Below are 18,744 nucleotides of genomic sequence, written 5' to 3'. Positions count from 1 at the left end.
TAGTTATCTTCTGAATCTTTCTTCACTGCAATGTGATTGATGTGAACAGATGCTGATTCATTCTTCAAGTGAGAAGATATATAGACTGATCAGCAGTTGAAAGCAATGTGTTTTGATCAGTTACAGTTAATACACACTTCATATTGACATCAATCAGTGACTTCTTTGAGAGTGATCCCAGGAACTCAGAAGCCTGTTTGAATGGCAGAAACTCTTGCTTATGTATAGACATTTGAATCTATTCAGTTCATAGCATCTGCATCATTGCTGTTACTTCCCTTCAGTATGAATATATAAGTGACTGAGATGTAACATCTTCTGTCACTGTTCTGTATACTCTTGAGCTTGATAAGATGATCATTCAATGTCTGAAGCTGTGTGCAGAAGCCTTCATAAGTTGAGTCTTTATTTACACTTATAAGAGTCTGTAAGAGTTTGAAAGTTAATATCTTCTTGAGCATGCTAATATTCATTCAATTCTCTCAAGATTAATCACCTGCTTCTAAGATCTTGATGTTGAAGTCAGAGATGAATGTTATAAGAGAAATGTTTCTCTGTTAAATACTCTATAATCAATCTAATGTCTTCTGTTGTATGACAGTGTCTTGAAACAGAATATTAAGATATTTCATGATATTGTCAGACATTCACAACACTGGTTTATATGCTTTCATTCATAAATGAAACTTCTGTTTCATGCGATTCTTTAACTGTTCATTGATATATCAATCTTGATTAATTAATGAACTGATGACATCTTTATCTATACTCAGTTTTATAAGCATTTTCATTCTTCATGATGAGTAGAGAGTGAGATTGAAAGTATTAAAATATATGAGAGCATCTAAGCATTCTTTCAGTGCTTTTATATTCAATTCTGTAGATGTTGAAATTGCATGAGTTAATCATTGAATCTCTTCATATTGAAGTTGTTGAGTTGCATGCATATCAGCTATTTATTATTATTGTAATTTCAACATTGCTCAGAGTCATTGTGACATCATATCTATACTCATATTCAAGAGTTTTATATTATTATTAAACATGATTATATCAATTGTTGAATGTGTAATTGTATGAATATCTTATATTTCTGAGTGTCAGAACTCTTGAGTCTTTCACTGACATTCTCTTATAAGATCTTATTGCAGAGTCAGAGCAACTGATGAGTAAGCTTCTATCTGAGAACTCAGTGTTCACTTAACTGTTTCTCTTTCTTACATGTTATTACATGTTCAGATATCTCTCAATAAATAATCATTTCTAATGAGAAGATGATGTATGAATAATCATTTTCTAATAAGAAGATGATGAATGTTTTTCTAGTGTAAGAGACCTACACTGAATAGATTGATATAATATTATAGATCTTATATAACAAAGAGAAAAACATTAGAGAAGAAAAGAAAGAGAAAGTGTAGAAATCAGCAATTGAAGTGAATATTTATACATGTATGTGATGATGTACACAGTGAAGCTTCAGAGCGGAAGAATTTATACGCGTTTATAACAGCCGAGAATCAGCAATCAAGAATGGCTGAGAATCAGAGTGTATATGTTCAAGAGTGAAGTGAAAGAATCTATGAAGTGAAGCGGAAGAATCTATGAAGTGTAACAGAATAGTCTATATAATTGATCAGGCGCAGCCCGTCACATTATGTCTCTTTTATAAACAAGAATTCACTCTAATTTGCTATATTCTTACACTTCATACTCTTAAAATTAAAAAGATCTAATTACATTTTGAAATACTGTATTAGTGATTCTGCAGCTGCTTATCACAGATTGAAAAGAATTATTAATTTCAAAATTAATTAATCTACTACAGACTTTCACAACAAGTCTGTAAGTAACTTCTGCATTTTCACATGAATAGAAGATATTTAACACAGTCAATATATACATATAATATCTCTGAATAAGAGTCACTTGAGCTGCAATTATCATCTCAAACAGCTTAGAAAGTTCAAACTGAAATAAATACAGAATATAATATAAGTTCAAGAGAAGAAGAAGATCTTCTCTTAACAGAATACTCTACACTCATCTGAGATAGCTCTACTGATGAGATCACTGAAATAATAACATGCTTCACTTGTTTATAAGAGACAGAATTCTCAAAAGCAGATGCAGTGAAAATCACCTGTAAACAGTGATCACAGAAGCAGAGAATAAATCTGAATCTCACTATATCTGTGAACTTAGTCACTGAAACAGATAAGTTCTGTGAATTCAAGAATAATTACAGTTATATTGAAATAAAGATTATTATAAAGCTCTCAGAGCTGAAAGACTATGATATTTAATACTGTGAAATTAAATCAAAAGCAGTTTTAATTGATACATCTCACATTCTTGTGAATGAAGAGCTTTTCTCAGATACTCAGCTTGTAAGTGATGATTTAAAAATCCGATAATATAAAGAAAGCTGATTATAAAAGTGTATGTGAAACTTAATAAAGACTGAGCTGTAAATACTTACTCAATTCAAATTTAATCAGACTGATAATAATAATATCATTAGAATAAGATAAGTCACTGCACTATAATAAACAGTTGAATTGAAATATTAAATACACTGAGCAGATCTTCAATTCAAATTATACAATAAGATTATTACTATGTTAATTACTGATTATAAAAATAATATTACACTGTATACAAAGCACTGACAGATGATAATAAATGATATTAACACATATGACTGATCAATATTCAAAGACTTTCTTACTCAATAATTCATTTATAATTTGAGAATCTATGTATAAATATTCATTCAAATCTATCTTAAGAATCTATATTAAGAAATTTCAAAGATATTCATTTCAGAGATCAATTTCAATGATCTTATTAATAATCTAGTTCACTATAAGAGAGTTATCAGATTAAATAACAATAAAAAGAAAATGTCAGTGAAAGAAGCTGAAAAGAAAAAGAAAAAGAAAAAGAACAAGAATGATAATAATAAAGCAGAACTCACTGAGATAAGCAAGCTTAGATCACAGCAAACTAATCACAGTAAAAGCAGAAATACATCTAATCTTCACTATGAGAATATATTTAACACAGTGATAAAGTGTAAGTATTGTATTCACTGTGAATATAATAAAACTGATTACTTTCTTAAGAACTGAAAAGATCAATTATCAGAATATCAAAGAATCAATTATTCTGCAATTGAATACTATACTGAAAAGAACTTAACATTCTTTATGAGTGAAAAGAACTTTAACTTTGCATTTACTGCAAAAGCTCTATCTGCTACTACAGTTTATAGAGATTCTCTATAATACTTAAACACTGCAGCTTCTTACACTATGACATCTGATAGAAGTATCTTCAAATATATATATACTTCAGATAACAAAGAAGAACTTGACTCTGTAGAAGAAATTAATAATGAGCTGATCATACTCATAATATTAATGAGATCTGTATTCATATAAATGAAATGAAATTGAATTTGTAAAATGTTCACTACTCATCAGCAGTCTTCTGCAATCTCTTAAGCTTCAGTCAGCTTATTAATAAAGAATTTGACTTTGAACTTCTTTGAGATAAGAATGATCACATCATTGATTTTGAGATAATTGATGAATATAATCAATACTTCTATACTGTGAAAACAAATTATCATGTCTATTCTATACACAGTATCTGTGAAGCTGTTCTAGCTGCAGTTGTGTAGACACTTCTGAATTATAATAATACACTCTTTACATAGCATGTTCATCTAGAACATCTGAACATCACTGATATTCAATAACTGATAAAGAATCTCATCTCTAATATTAAAATCAAGAGAGACTCTGAAATGCTGTTCTGTAAGACCTGCAAACTTGTGAAAGTTAAGAAGAAGATCTCACAGATCTCTATAATAAGAAAAAACATCTGCAGTATCTGTCTGCACTTTGATATTACAGAAGATAGTGAATTCTTCAGCACTTCTAATAATTTTTCTGCATCTCTTCAAGATTACAGATATCTACTCTTTATAGTGAACAATGTCATATATTATAAAACTGCTTATTTTCTCAAGAACAAAGATCAGCTACTGAATGTTATTAATTTCCATCTTAAATATCTTCAGAATCTGAATATAAAAGTTGCATTTACACATTCTGACAGAGTCACTGAAATAAGTGATTAATAGATGTAAGCAGTTCTCACTGAATTCAGTGTCAAATGAGAGTCAACAGAGCTCTATACTCTTAACTAAGATGATATTACAAAACAGTTCATTCAAACTATTATCTCAAAAGCTCATATTATAATGATATAAGCAGGTCTATCAGTCAAGCTATGAGCAGAGACTGTGTTTACAGCAATACTGTATATCAATATAGTCTCAACAAGCACTTTCTTATTCTCAGATACAATTCAACTGAGGAACTGAATTCTACTAATTCTCTATAAAGTATGAAAAGGCAGATTATTTCTGCACAGCAATGACTTACAGATGATTAAATCACCTGTTTACATTCTCAAAGAAGGTCTCTGAGAAGATTATAGTAAGTTTACTAAATACAGTGAATAAATAATTCTGATTGAATATTATAGTGAGATGATATACAGAATATAAAACTCTGTAAAAGATGAAGTCATCATATTCAGCAGTGTGAAATTCAATGAGAATGTCACACTATCACAGCTAGTGAGCTCAGTGCTTGATAATTATAATACAATTGATATATCTTATACACTGACTACAGACATTCTTATCTGTAATGATTATCTCTATGTTAATCTGTTACTGATCTCTGCATCTCTGCAAAAAGAGTTTCTCTCTGTACAGATATCAGTTAAGAACATCTCTTTCTCATCTGTTACTACAGTCACAGGTCACAAAGTCAGACATCTCTGAAAGAAAGTTAGTGAGAAGTCATCTATAACTTCAAAAAGACACAGAAGATCTTGAAAAAATGTCATAACTTTCAACTCTATTATCTTAAAGATATTTAACATCATTGAATTTCAGCTCTATTATATGTTCAAGATCTGTGCTGTGTGCTGAGACTCTGAGACTGTTGAAGAAATTAAAGTTCTGTAAATATATAAGAAGATAATTGCATCTCTGCAAAAGAATACTTGAATAGCTGTTATAAAGAAAGAGCTTATTATTATTATTATTATTCTTCAATTATAGATGTATGTAGTCAGAGACTATGACATCTACCTAAGAATTAAAAGTTCTCAGAGTTTTTCCTATATCTATAAAGATAACTATCATACATTCACTAATTTCAGATATGCAAAATCAGAAAATTTCAGCTCAGAATACAAAAACTGTTTACAAATTACAGTGTTTTAACATCTTCTGATACTTTGAAACCATTTGACAATATCATGACAAAAGAAAAGAGAACACAGTCTTAAAGATAGCCACATTAAATAGATATATAGAAAAGAATAGAAAGGAAAAAATAAAGTAAAATAAAAAGAGACTGTAATGAAACAAATTCTCAAAAGATAGTATATAGCTATTTTAACAGACTATATCTGATCAATTTCCTCCTCTTCATATTCAGATATTTCTGAATTTAGTCATTTTCTTGTAGCTGCTTGAGTTTCTGATAGAAAGTCTATTAAGTATTTAATTCCTATCTCAGTTGAGAATAAGAATCTCATATTTAATTGATTTAGATTATACTTCTCTTTCAATCTGACTCTGAGACTATTGTATAATGCACAGTGTATTATAATATACTCAGAATTCTCATTTGCATTGCAGAATAAGTATTCTATTGAATTAAATCTATCATCAAATCTTTGCATATAAGATTTGAAATAGTCATGTCCTAGTTTTAGCTGTATTATAGATGAGAATATTTTCTTTTTACATTTAATTGAACAAGATTTTTACTTGAGTTTTATTTCAAATCTTGAATAATGTATACTCTTCTTTTATTTCTGCCAGCTTTCATTTCACTGTGGTTCGGAAGAACGTACGACCGCCGGATAATAACGCGGCCGCTTCCGAACTTGCTTACAAATGTAAAGAGGTCATAGCAGCCATCAATTAATTTAGCATACAGTATATAAGAAGCCGGCGTACATCTGTAATTATACACTGACTCAAGCAACCTTTGAATCATATCTGATAGCATGTCTAAAAACCAGTGAGAAGCACAGACTTCTTCAGAGCATGATAATTTCATCTACAAAGTAATTCATAGTTATCATGTCAGTATGATTCTAGAACATCTTAAAAAATAGTATATAAAGAGTGATAAGTGAAAGAGCATCTGATTAATACTGCTTTGCTTATTGAGAGAAAACTTCACACTCAGGTGAATATTACATATGTAAATGAATGAGATGTGAGAAAAGAAATAAGAGTGATAAATCAGATTCAAAGAAGACTACTCTTCATTAAGAGAGATAAAAGAGAAGTAATCATCACTAAAGTTGTATAATAATAACAGAAATTATATAATAATATAGTAATATAATAATATAGTAATATAATAATAGACATTATACAATTAATGAGAAATCACTGAAATGAATATCTTCTTTAGTTAATATAAACAACACTCTTCTCTACTACCTGAACTGAAAGATATGCAGGATCTCTCAGAGAATTTACTTAAAGTAGTAAGAAAAGCAGCTGAAACTGCTGAACTGAAATTAAAGCTCTGTACATGTATAAGAATTCTAAATAAGATTAAGACCTTGTATATACAGTGACAGGCTGAGACAGAAGTTGAACAACAGTTAATATTCACTGTGAATCAAGTATTCACTATGAAGAGCTTCACTGACACAATCACTATTATTAATAAGAATAGAGAAAACCAGATCTTACATCTGCAGTGAGAGATTGAATATTTACACAGATAGATAACTACACTGAATCTGAAGATTTCATCATAATTATTCACAATCTCTTCAGAAGTGTACACATCATCAGAGACTACTATACAGAATAAGAATCTGAGTATAAGATATATTAAGGTGAGAGATCTGTCAGAGTTATCAAGCTTTAATAACAACTGAAAAAATAATACTGTAATCAGCTGACTAAGTCAGATATAATTATATTATCAGATCAAACATAAACTTACAGACAGACAGTCAATGAAATTTCAACAAGTTTTAAGATCTGCTATGTTTCTATATGAAAAAGCAAAGTTATTATGAATGACTGATGAAAAGATGAATCTCACAGACTCAGAGTGATATTCATTCTCATGAATATGAAATGAGTTTTTCAAATGAATCTTACATAACTTTGAGAAAGTGAATATATAAGATAAGTATTATAAAAACTTGACTGAGTGTAAATAAGTAAGTAATCTTATATTATACTTCATACACTTCAGCTTACACTATCTTGTATTGAATGAAAAGCTTTCAATATCTTTCTGTTTACAGATTTTCATTCATGATCTTACATCTGAGTTGAGAGTAGAATAAAAATACTTAATCTTGTAATCAGACACAGTGAAAGAAGTGTACAACATTCTCATTATATAGAAACAAGTGAGTCAATTGTAACAGAAAATACTGCAATTGAGTATATCTCAGTGAAGAACAGATAATCAGACTTCTATAATACAAGTTATATATCTGAATATGATGAATCTAGATCTGAATGCTATTGCTAAAGCACTGAATTCTCTGAAAAAGAGATTCTCTGAGTGAAAATCTTGATATTATAAGCATTGAGCTTGCTTCAACTGTGAATGCTAAAATCATGATACAAAAGATTACACACAGTATATACAGTCAAGAGAAGCAAGAGAGTTAAAAAACTAGCAGAATCAGTGAGCTCAGAGATACTTGCTAATATTCTATGAAAAGTCTTTAAAGTGAAAGAGATGTCTGTGTTAGAAGACTCTCTGAATTCTATAAATATCAAGAGAAAGCAGGCTTCTGTCTGAGATACAGGTGAGAATGAAGTGAATACTCATCTCAATGTCTTGAGACCTGAAATGTTAATATATAAGAGACACTTGAATAAGAATTAAGAGATGGCTATAAAAGTATTAACAGACACAGAAGCTTCTACACAATATATTAATAATTATATAATTTAAAGACTGAAAGAAGTCTGCTGAGTGAAGAATTTCTGATATATAAAATTATCTGATAACTAATATTTAATATCATCTGTAAGAGTAAGAGTTCTCTTACACTTCAGAGAATGATCTTGCTATATTTAGATATAAGAGCTGCAGAACATGAAATATAATCTTATTCTCAGACTTGATTAGTTTCAAAGATTCAATTCACAGATTCAATGATGTACATATTATATACAGTTAACTGATAGAAAGAAAACAGTTCATACAATTCTATTAACTGATATGAGAAGAATATTTCACATCTCTGATATATGTGATTCAAAGGTTGCTTAAGCCAGCGTACGATTACAGGCGTACACCGGCTTCTTATATATTGTAATATTGTATGCTAATTTAATTAGCGGCTGCTATGGCCTCTTTACACTCGTATGCGTACACTAGTAGTTCAAAAGTGGCTGCATATACTAGTAGTTCAGAAGCAGCTGCATTATTATCTGACAGTTGTACATTCTTCTGAATCACATTCTCTCTCATCAGATTCAGTCACGCTCACATGATCATGTCATACACTCTAGCTTCATGCGGATTAGCTCATCACTAGCATTTCACAATTGTGTGACCTATTCCTGATTCGGCTAGTGTTCTGTGTACACTCTCATAAAGAAACTTTCACTATATTACATCACTCATTCACTAACTTTTCTCATTCTTCAATCATCATCTTCATCATTGTCATTATCAAATGCTATCATCTCATTCAAGATTTCTATCTCTTCTTCTGTTCAACTCTTTTCATCTGTTTATCTATCATGTTATACATGTTTCTGATGATAATCTCTTATTCTGATAATAAGTGTTCTTGTAATACTCATATCAGACAGTTCATTAGCAGTAAGTGTAACATGTTGTGAAACATGACCAGAACTTGTTTATCTTTTAACAATTATCAGAATATACTATCATGAATGACACATCTTCTTTATCTTCTTATATGTTTCAATCATTTTCTTCAGCGGGTTTCTGATCATGTTTTCTGACATGATTTTATATAAATGCAGATGCTGATATGTTTGTTTTTATTTATATAGAATCTTCATAAATTGACAGATCTGCATTCACTGATAATAGTGAACCTGATGTTAAATCATTGATTGAGAACTTGAAGAATGTGATAATGAAGAAATTGTCTGTGTCATGTATGATCAGATCTTCTATATTCTCTTCTGCTTCTTCTACTACTTCTTTCTCTGCTGCTCTCTCTCAATCTTCTACACTTATCTCTGTGTCTGATTCTCTCACTCTCTCTACCTCTGTTCCTGCAATTTCTACTCTCACTACTTCTGGTTTTACTGTCTCTGCTTTTATTATCAGCTCTTCCTATTTTAAGAAGATATGACATAGACTTAATGAATCACATCTTTCAGTATGTACACTTTCATTCTTCTTACTAACTCTCAGAATAATTTATTATATGAAGACTGTATATAATATAACTATCTAAAGCTCAGTCACAGACACTGATTATTATATTCATTTTAAATATTTATAATGAGATAATCATTTATTCATATCAGAGAATCACTCTCTCTCTTAACAGTATTAAGATTATAAGTCTTTTTCTTTTTCATCTTTTCTTTCTGATGCTGATTTTTCTGTTCTTAGAAAAAATCATTATGAGTTTTGCTGTGTATGAAGTTATAATGTTCACAGATATTAAGAAGCTTTTTACAACTGTAAAGTTCAATATCATGAAGATATTCACTCTGACAAATTTCTTCAGAATAATAGATCTGTATCAGTCTATTCTCTAATGTCTGTTGTCTGATTTCATGATACAGATAAAAGATATCTGTGTTTTCAGAAATGAAAATGCAGATATCATACTCTTTTACACCTGCAGGCATGAGGCTTGTACACCTTGTCTGAAATGTTATTGTGAGAATGAGCTGTTTGCATGCTGTGTTCTGCTTTCTGCATTTCTCTGTATCTCTCTCTCTCTTTCTGAGAAGCCTTGTGCGTGTTGTAATTGCACATACAATTCTAAGACTAGCAGATGTTCATTCAGTAATTATTACCTCTGCTTTTTACAGTTTTATATGCTAACAATAGTTCTTAGTTGCTTCAGTGCCAGAGATCATTTTAATCAAAAATGATAATGCTGCAGAGACTACTCTCTCTTATTTTCAAGCTTTCTTCATCACTTTCTCTTTCTTTTCTGCAGAGAAGGTTGTGTGCACACTGAATTATAAGTGTTCAGTCTCAGATGACTTCTGCTGTTATTTATCTGATTCTGTGTCTTCTTCTTCTTCTATTTCTTTCATCTTCACTCTCTCTGCTCTGGCTTCTGATTCTGCAGGTTCTGTGCTCTTCTTCAATTTTTCTACACATACACATACACATTTCTATATTGGCATTCCAGCCAATCTTGCAATAAATGACATTAATGTCATATACAGAGTGATAGAGGAATTGAAGACATGTGCAGTGTTATTGCAAGAGTGGCTTGCAGCTCTCAAATCTCTTACAGATCTTGAGTTTTGAGATTTCCTTTATTTTTAGTGTTTTTCAGATAGTGTGGTATTGGAAATAGATTAAACATGTGATGTATGAAAATGAATAAGATATGTATAATAACATTTGTCTTTTGCAGCTGATTCTTACAGTTGATAATCAATTCATTATTTCTTTTCTTTTCTTATACTTTTTCTTTATCTGCTAGTCACTACTCTTACACAACCTCTATATAATACAGTATTCAGTGACTAGATTCAGTAGCTTTCATCTTTTATAATTCTGTCTCATGTATTATACTGTCTCTCTTCACTCACTCAGATTACTACAGTGAACAGCTTATTAAAACTAATCTTATCTGATCTCTGAGCATTCTCAGAGATTGAGATGACTTGATCTCATGTGTTCACAGATGTTTCAGATAGTTTGTTCTCTGTGATCTCTACAATTGAACTAATATAAACAGTTAAATTCAACTCTGAATTTCTTTTTCTTCTGTGATCTGACTCATGTATAAGTCTGTCACTTTGAGATCACTCTTTACTATATTGCACTCACTGTCTGTGATGTGTTATTATACAATTAGCTACAGTCTCATCACTTATTGAAGTATGATATTCATCTGATTTCTTCATTGCTTCTCAATCTTTTCTTATAATTATAAAAAGATCAGAATAAGTGAGATTATCTGATTTATAAGCATCTATGATTTCTCTTACTTTGTGAGACTTTTCAATTATAAGTCTCTTCTTTTTCAACACTGATGATAGTGCTGTAGATAATTATAATTCACTCAGATCTTATATCTTTACTTTTATAAGTCATGAATCATTGATTAAGTTGTATAAGACTCATTTCTCTGATTCTTTCAATACATACATTCTCAGAGAATGTGATTTGAGTATTTTATATGACTCAAATTATCTAGATTGAAACTTCTCAGAATTCTCATTGTATATGAGAACTCATGTTCTCATCTTGAGACTTGATTTCTTAACTAGTGAGTCTTGTATTCTTTTTGATTGAATTGCTCAGTTCAGAAGTAACTTGTTAGCTTTTGCATGTATGTGGCTGATCTCTTTCAATCTTGGTTCTGCATCTGCAACTGTTGTGTCCGCAACTGCTGTTTCCTCCCTCACCTTTTTCAAAGCATTCTCCGGGATGCGCGGATGCAATTCATACAACAGGTAGAATGATGAATGCTTAGAGACTGCATGCTGTCAAATCCGCGTGGTCAATAGTGCCTGCCTGAGATATTCATTTCATAGTCTCATAGTCTTGCTCACTAGATATTTCATCAGCATGTTGTTCAAGATTTCATTCAAGCATTTCATCTTCCTGTTTATCCGCGGATGATATGATGTTATTCTATGATATCTTGTCTGTAACTAGCTTACAAAATGTCTCATCACTTCTCTCATGAGGTTCACACTGTTATCAGTTAGAATCTCACGCAGCATTTCATAGTTGACATAGATCTCATTATGTAGAAACTTTATTATTATCTTCTCTATTACCTCTGAAACTGCTTTTGCAACTGGCCAGTCAGTAGTATAATTAATAGCAGTGATTATCTATTGATTTTCATTTGATGTTCACAGCAATATGTCTATGAGATTCACTTCTCATTATTTAAACAGTTGTATTGTATACTTCATCTGATGTTATACTTTCTCATGTTCTAATTCTTTCTTAGATTCTTTCATAACCTGGCAATTCAGACACTTGTAAGTATATATCTGAATGTTCTCAGTCATGCTTAACTAGTATACTCTTGATTTGAGTACACTCATGAGTTTAGAGCTTTCTAAGTGACTGAATTTCTTGTGCATGTGAATTATCAAGTTATGTTAAAATGAAGATTCTAGATAGAGAGCTTCTGCATATTCTAGATTGTGATAAAGCATAATGTTGTTTTTCAATTTTCTCAGCTTGAAGTTCAGAAGCATCTCTTCTACTACTTTTATAAAATACTTATCATCTGACATCTTGTCATTCTTCAAGTAAGAGATTATGACATTCACTTATTCTGATTTCTTGCATCTTCTCAGTGCATTTAACATGAACATCTCTTATATCTGATTCACAGAATTCTCACTCATGAAATCAGATCTGTGACTGATTGTATCAGATATCACAGTATTCAATTTCTTTCAGTATTTAATATGAAGATTGTACACTTGAAACTCTGAGATTTAATATACTAAGCATTTGAAAGATTTTATCATCAATTGTAGATAGATGAGACTTTTGTGATTCATAATCACTGTTGTCATATACTCATTGTTAATATATCTATCTTATAATACCAGCACATGCTTAATTACTAGCAATTTCTTTTTATATACTGAGTAATTAAGCTCAGCATTTGATAGTTTCCTATCATTATATATTATCAGATGCAGCTTGTCATTCTTACTCATCTGTAGAAGAGTGTCTCTGATAGCTTATTTGAATATATCTATCTTAATATAGAAAGATTTATCACAATCTGATTGAATAAGCACTGAGAATGTTATTATATATTCTCTCAGTGTGAGAAAAGTCTCTTCACACATGATATTTCAGATAATTGAATAAAACTTCTTCTTTCACAGATTTGTATCTATTTCTCTTAAGAGATCTGAGAGTAATGCAGATATTTATATGAAATTCTTGATGAATCTGCAGTAGTATGAGACTAACTCAAGAAACTGTTATACATAATATACATTTCTCAGCCACAGTCAATTCACTATAATATTCAATTTCTTCAGAATGAGATATATACAGTCATCACTCACTACATGTTCTATAAACTTTAACTCTTTCATTTCAAACACACACTTGATTAATTTAATGTAGAGCTTATACTCTGTCAGAGTTATAAGCACTTTATTAAGATACTTCAGATATTCATTATATGAGTTTGAAAAGACTAGAATGTTATTAAGATATACAAGATATAAGATTTCATTCTGTTTATGAAGAATTATATTCATCATTATTTAAAAGATGACAGATGCATTTATCAGACTGAATGATATTATCAGAAATTCAAACTTCTCTCATTGTATATTAAACACAGTTCACAGAACTGACAGTTCATCTACATGAATCTGTCAGTATTCTGAGAGAAGATCAATCTTTAATAGATATCAGGTATTTCTAACTGTATTCAACTGTTGTTGAATCTGTGACAGTGAATATTCATTCTTGATCATAAGCTTGTTAAATGCTTGATAATTGATATATATCTGCTACTTCTCACCCGCCTTTTTCACAAATAGAACTGAAAAGCCTCACATGCTTGATGAGAATTATATAAGATCATATTCTAGAAGATCTGTGATCTGACACTTCTGTTCTTCAAGATGTGTTTGTGACAGAGAGTACACATTCTGATTGACTGGTTTTGCATTCTCTGTGTCAATCTCATATACAAATCCTCATTCTAGCAACAATTTCAGTGAAAGATCTGTTTAAAAGACCTTCTTATGCTTCTTCAGAAGCTTCTTCATACACTGATTCTCTCACATATTCTTTATCTTGGTTTTCTCTTCTTTCAGATTCTGTATGATATACAGAATGCTTTCAGATGAGATCTTGCAAATTGTCCTCTTTACCTATTAATGTATAAGCAGATTTAATTCTTCTATATCAGAGACATGGAATGTCCTTCTCATATCAGTTGATAGAATCATATGAATCATTTTCTTTCTATCAGTCAACTGTATATGATATGTACATCATTGAATCTGCGGATTGAATCTTTGAAATCAATTGAGTCTGAGAATAATGTTATATTTCACATTCTGCAGCTCTCGCGCTCAAATATAGCAAGATCATTCTTCAAAGTACAAGAGAACTCTTACTCTTACAGGTGATATCAAATATCAGTTATTAGATAATCTTATGTATCAGAGATTCTTCACTCAGCAGACCTCTTTCAATCTTCAGATTATATAATCATTAATATATTGTGTAGAAGCTTCTGTGTTCACTAACACTTTTACAGTCATCTCTCAATTCTTACTCAAGTGCTCTCTATACATTAACATTTCAGGTTCTAAGACATTGAGATGAGTATTCACTTTATCATTCTCACTTACATCTCATTCAGAAGCCTGCTTCTTCTTTATATTCACAGAATTCAGAGAGTCATCTAACACAGGCATCTTTTTCACTTTGAAGACTTTTTATAGAATATCAGTGAGTGTCTTCAAGCTCACTGATTCTGCTAGTTTTTTGACTCTCTTGCTTCTCTTAACTGTGTACACTGAGTGTAATCTTTTGCATCATGATTTTAGCATCTGCAGTTGAAGCAAGCTTAATACTCATAATATCAAGATTTTCACTCAGAGAATTTCTTTTTCAGAGAATTCAGTGCTTTAGCAATGACATTCAGATCTAGATTCATTGCATCTGAGTGTGTGACTTGTGTCATAGAAGTCTGATTATTCATTCTCTGCTAAGACATACTCAATTGCAGTATTTTCTGTTATAATTGACTCACTTGTTTCTGTACAATAAGAATATTATATGCTTTCTTCACTGTATCTGACTGTGAGATTAAGCATTTTCATTCTACTCTCAACTCAGATGTAAGACTATGAATAAAGATCTGTAAACAGAAAGATGTTGAAAGCTCTTCATTTAATATGAGATAGTATAAGCTGAAGTATATAAAGTATAATATAAGATCACTCACTTATCTACACTCAGTGAAGTGTTTATAACACTTATCTTATATATTCACTTTCTCAAAGTTATACAAGATTCATTTGAAAAACTCATTTCATATTTATAAGAATGAATATTACTTTAGATCTATGAGATTCATCTTTTCATCAGTCATTTATAATGACTTTGCTTTTTTACATAGAAACACAGCAGATCTTAAGACTTGTTGAAATTCTGTTAACTATCTGTCTGTAAGTTCATATTCAATCTGATAATATAATCATATCTGACTTAGTCAGCTGATTGCAGCATTATTTTTTCAGTTATTATTGAAGCTTAATAACTCTGACAGATCTCTCAGCTTGATATATTTCATACTCAGATTCTCATTCTATGCAGTGATCTCTGATGATATGTATACTTCTGAAGAGATTGTAAACAATCATGATAAGATCTTCAGATTCAGTATAGTTATCTATCTGTGTAAATATTCAATCTCTCACTGCAGGCCTAAGATCTGATTTTCTCTATTCTTATTAATGATGATGATTGCATCAGTGAAGCTCTTTATAGTGAATACTTGATTCACAGTAAATGCTAATTATTGTTTGACTTCTGTCTCAGTCTGTCACTGTGTACACAAGATCTCAATCTCATTTAGAATTCTTGTACATATACAGAGCTTCAATTTCAGTTCAGTGATTTCAGCTGCTTTTCTTACTGTTTCAAGTAAACTCTCTGAGAGGTTCTGCATATCTTTCAGTTCAGATAGTAGAGAAGAGTGTTATTCATATTAGCTAGAGAAGGTATTCATTTCAGTGATTTCTCATTGATTGTACAATGTCTATTATTATATCACTGTATCATTATCACTATATTGTTATATCACTATATTGTTATATGATTTCTGTTATCATTGTACAACTCCGGTGATAGCCACTTTCTTCTTTTTATCCTTCTTTTGAGTAGGAAGTGAACTTCTTTGAATCTGGTTCATCACTCTCATCTCCTTTCTCACATCTCATTCATTCGCATACATGGCATTCGCCTGGGCATGGAGTTTTCCCTCAACAAGTGAAGCAGTATCAATCAGATGCTCTTTCACTTATCACTCTTTGTATGCTATCTTTTGAGACATTCTAGAACCATACTGACATGATAACTATAAATTACTTCATAGACAGAATTATCACATTCTGAAGAAGCCTGCACTTCTCACCAGTTTTTAGACATGCTATCAGATGTGATTCAAAGATTGCTTAAGCCAGTATATGATTACAGGTGTACACCGGCTTCTTATATATTGTAATATTGTACACTAATTTAATTAGCAGCCGCTATGACCCCTTTACACTCGTACATGTACACTAGTAGTTCGGAAGCGGCCGCATACGCTAGTAGTTCGGAAGCGGCCGGGTTATTATCCGACGGTCGTACGTTCTTCCGAACCATATATAGAAGAATTAAATCTGCTTACACATTAATAAGTAAAGAGAATAATTTATAAGATCTCATTCAAAAGCATTCTGTATATTATATAGAATCTGAAAGAGAAGAAAATTAAGATAAAGAATATACAGAAGAATAAGTATATGAAGAAGCTTTTGAAAAAGTATGAGAAGATCTTCTGAACAGATCTTTCATCAGAATTGTCACTGAAATAAGAATTAATACATGAGATTGACATAGAGAATGTCAAATCAGTTAATCAGAATGTATATTCTCTGTCACAAACATATCTTGAAGAATAGAAGTATGAGATCACAGATCTTCTAGAATATAATCTCATATAATTCTCATCAAGCATGTGAGACTTTTCAGTTCTATTGTAACGTGGCGGAACCGAAGCGGTGGCTAGTCAGCGGTGTCACATAGAAGTAGTTGTTTGAGAAGCTGTATGAGTGAGCTTGACTATCTTGCTTGAATAGTGAGCTTGTAGGCTACAAGGTTATTGTGAGAATATCACAGATATAGTACTTAGTATACTAAGAAGATTGTATGAGACATGCAGTAACTCTCATATATATTTCAGTAGAAGAAAAATGAATTGCTGACTTCTTTGATAAGAAGCCAGTATCTAGCTATTCTATATAGACAATGAGCAGATACTCTCCTCTCATTCCATGAGTGAGAATAGCTGAAGTGATACCTCAGCAGTGTCTCATTGTCAAGGAAGAGTAATCTGCTGACCTCATATAAAAGTGAGATTCTTATATTCATCAATCAGATCTTCCTATGATACATCTGAATAATGTCATAGAGTGGTTGAAAACCAGTTCAGATAGGATGAAATCATTCACATGAAAGTAATGAGCTGTGTAAAACCATAACAGGGTCTTGACATGGCTGAGAGCATGACAATACTCTTTTCTTTAAGAGCATAGTCTCTATGCTCTCAAGATTATCAGATTAGAAATTATCTTTGTTGTATAGCAACAGTTGTCAATCAATTGACAGTGCATATACTGCACATGATACAAAGAAATAGATGAGTTTTTCTGCTGACTGCATAGATCTTTCTTTTTTCATCATTATTCAAATCAAATGTGTGATAAGTGAGTTCCTTATATATTGATTTGAAATGTGAAAAACATAGTTAATAAGTGACTTACAGATCTTTCAATATATTTCATTCTACATATGAAATTCTCTGCAAAAGTGATGTGTTTTAGAGATAAAGCTAACAGTAGTGACAGGATTTTTTGAAAAGATTTCTCTCTCTGTGAAACATTTTTCTTTTCTCTCTCTCAATTACAACAGTGAGTGCATGAAAGTATTGTTCTTAAAGAATAATCAAGGACTTATTCTGATGTTTTCTAGTGAGTAACAAATGTCTTCATGATGCAGCAGCAGCCTTCATGACTGTCAAGAAAGCCAGGTTGAAGGTGGAGACAGCAGTGTCAATGAGCTGTGAGAGTATCACTCTTATTATCACATCTTCTCCTTCTTCTGCTTCTTTTGCAGCTGCAGCAGTAGTCACTGTGCCTTGCAGTGAGATGTTGTTTCTTCTGCTAGTCAGTTTATCTGTGTTCAGTCTGTTCTCTGCCTCTCTCATCACTGTTGCAACACTGCTTTCCCTCTCAGTCAATACAGTGGCATATGACCCTGTGTGGTCATTCAGAGAGAAGCTCAGAGAGAGCTTGGTTTCAGAGACAGTGACTCTGAGAAGCTCAATCTGTAATTTCTCTTTCATGACATGTCTGAGCCCTGCTCAGAATGCTGCTGAGTTGAGTTCACAGAATTCTGCAGTTTCTTTATCTTCTCTCTGTGAGAAGGCTTCAGTGCAGTCTCTGACCAGTATCACTACTTGTCTGCACTGCACTAAGCAGCTGAAGAAGAAGAAGATTTTATATACCTGTCTCTTCTCTCACTCTCATTGTTTTCATTGTGTCTGTAACAATGATTTCTGTCTTTCTGTAAGTATCATCTCATAGAAAGACATTGTGTTGATTCTGATAAGAAGTCTAGATACTCAAGCAGTACAGAGTGAGAATCTCAGAGCTTCAAGTATTAACAGATTCTGTCAAGACTGAGAAGATCT

The 18,744-nt window shown here is 31.4% G+C and overlaps 1 protein-coding gene across 1 annotated transcript; it reads right to left on the bottom strand.

Annotated features, from left to right (window-relative positions):
* Positions 1-18,039: 18,039 nt before the first annotated feature.
* Positions 18,040-18,396, bottom strand: BDCG_17598 (uncharacterized protein; the record flags this gene model as incomplete). The annotated part of the gene is made up of 1 exon (XM_045426699.1): positions 18,040-18,396. The coding sequence occupies one exon, from the start codon at positions 18,394-18,396 to the stop codon at positions 18,040-18,042; it is 357 nt and encodes a 118-aa protein (XP_045282226.1).
* Between the last annotated feature and the right edge of the window lie 348 nt (positions 18,397-18,744).

Source organism: Blastomyces dermatitidis (assembly GCF_000003525.1).
Source record: "Blastomyces dermatitidis ER-3 genomic scaffold supercont1.9, whole genome shotgun sequence".
NCBI classification, from domain to species: Eukaryota; Fungi; Ascomycota; class Eurotiomycetes; order Onygenales; family Ajellomycetaceae; genus Blastomyces; species Blastomyces dermatitidis.
The sequence above is the reverse complement of the archived record's forward strand: the minus strand, read 5'-3'. Positions and strand labels throughout refer to the sequence as shown.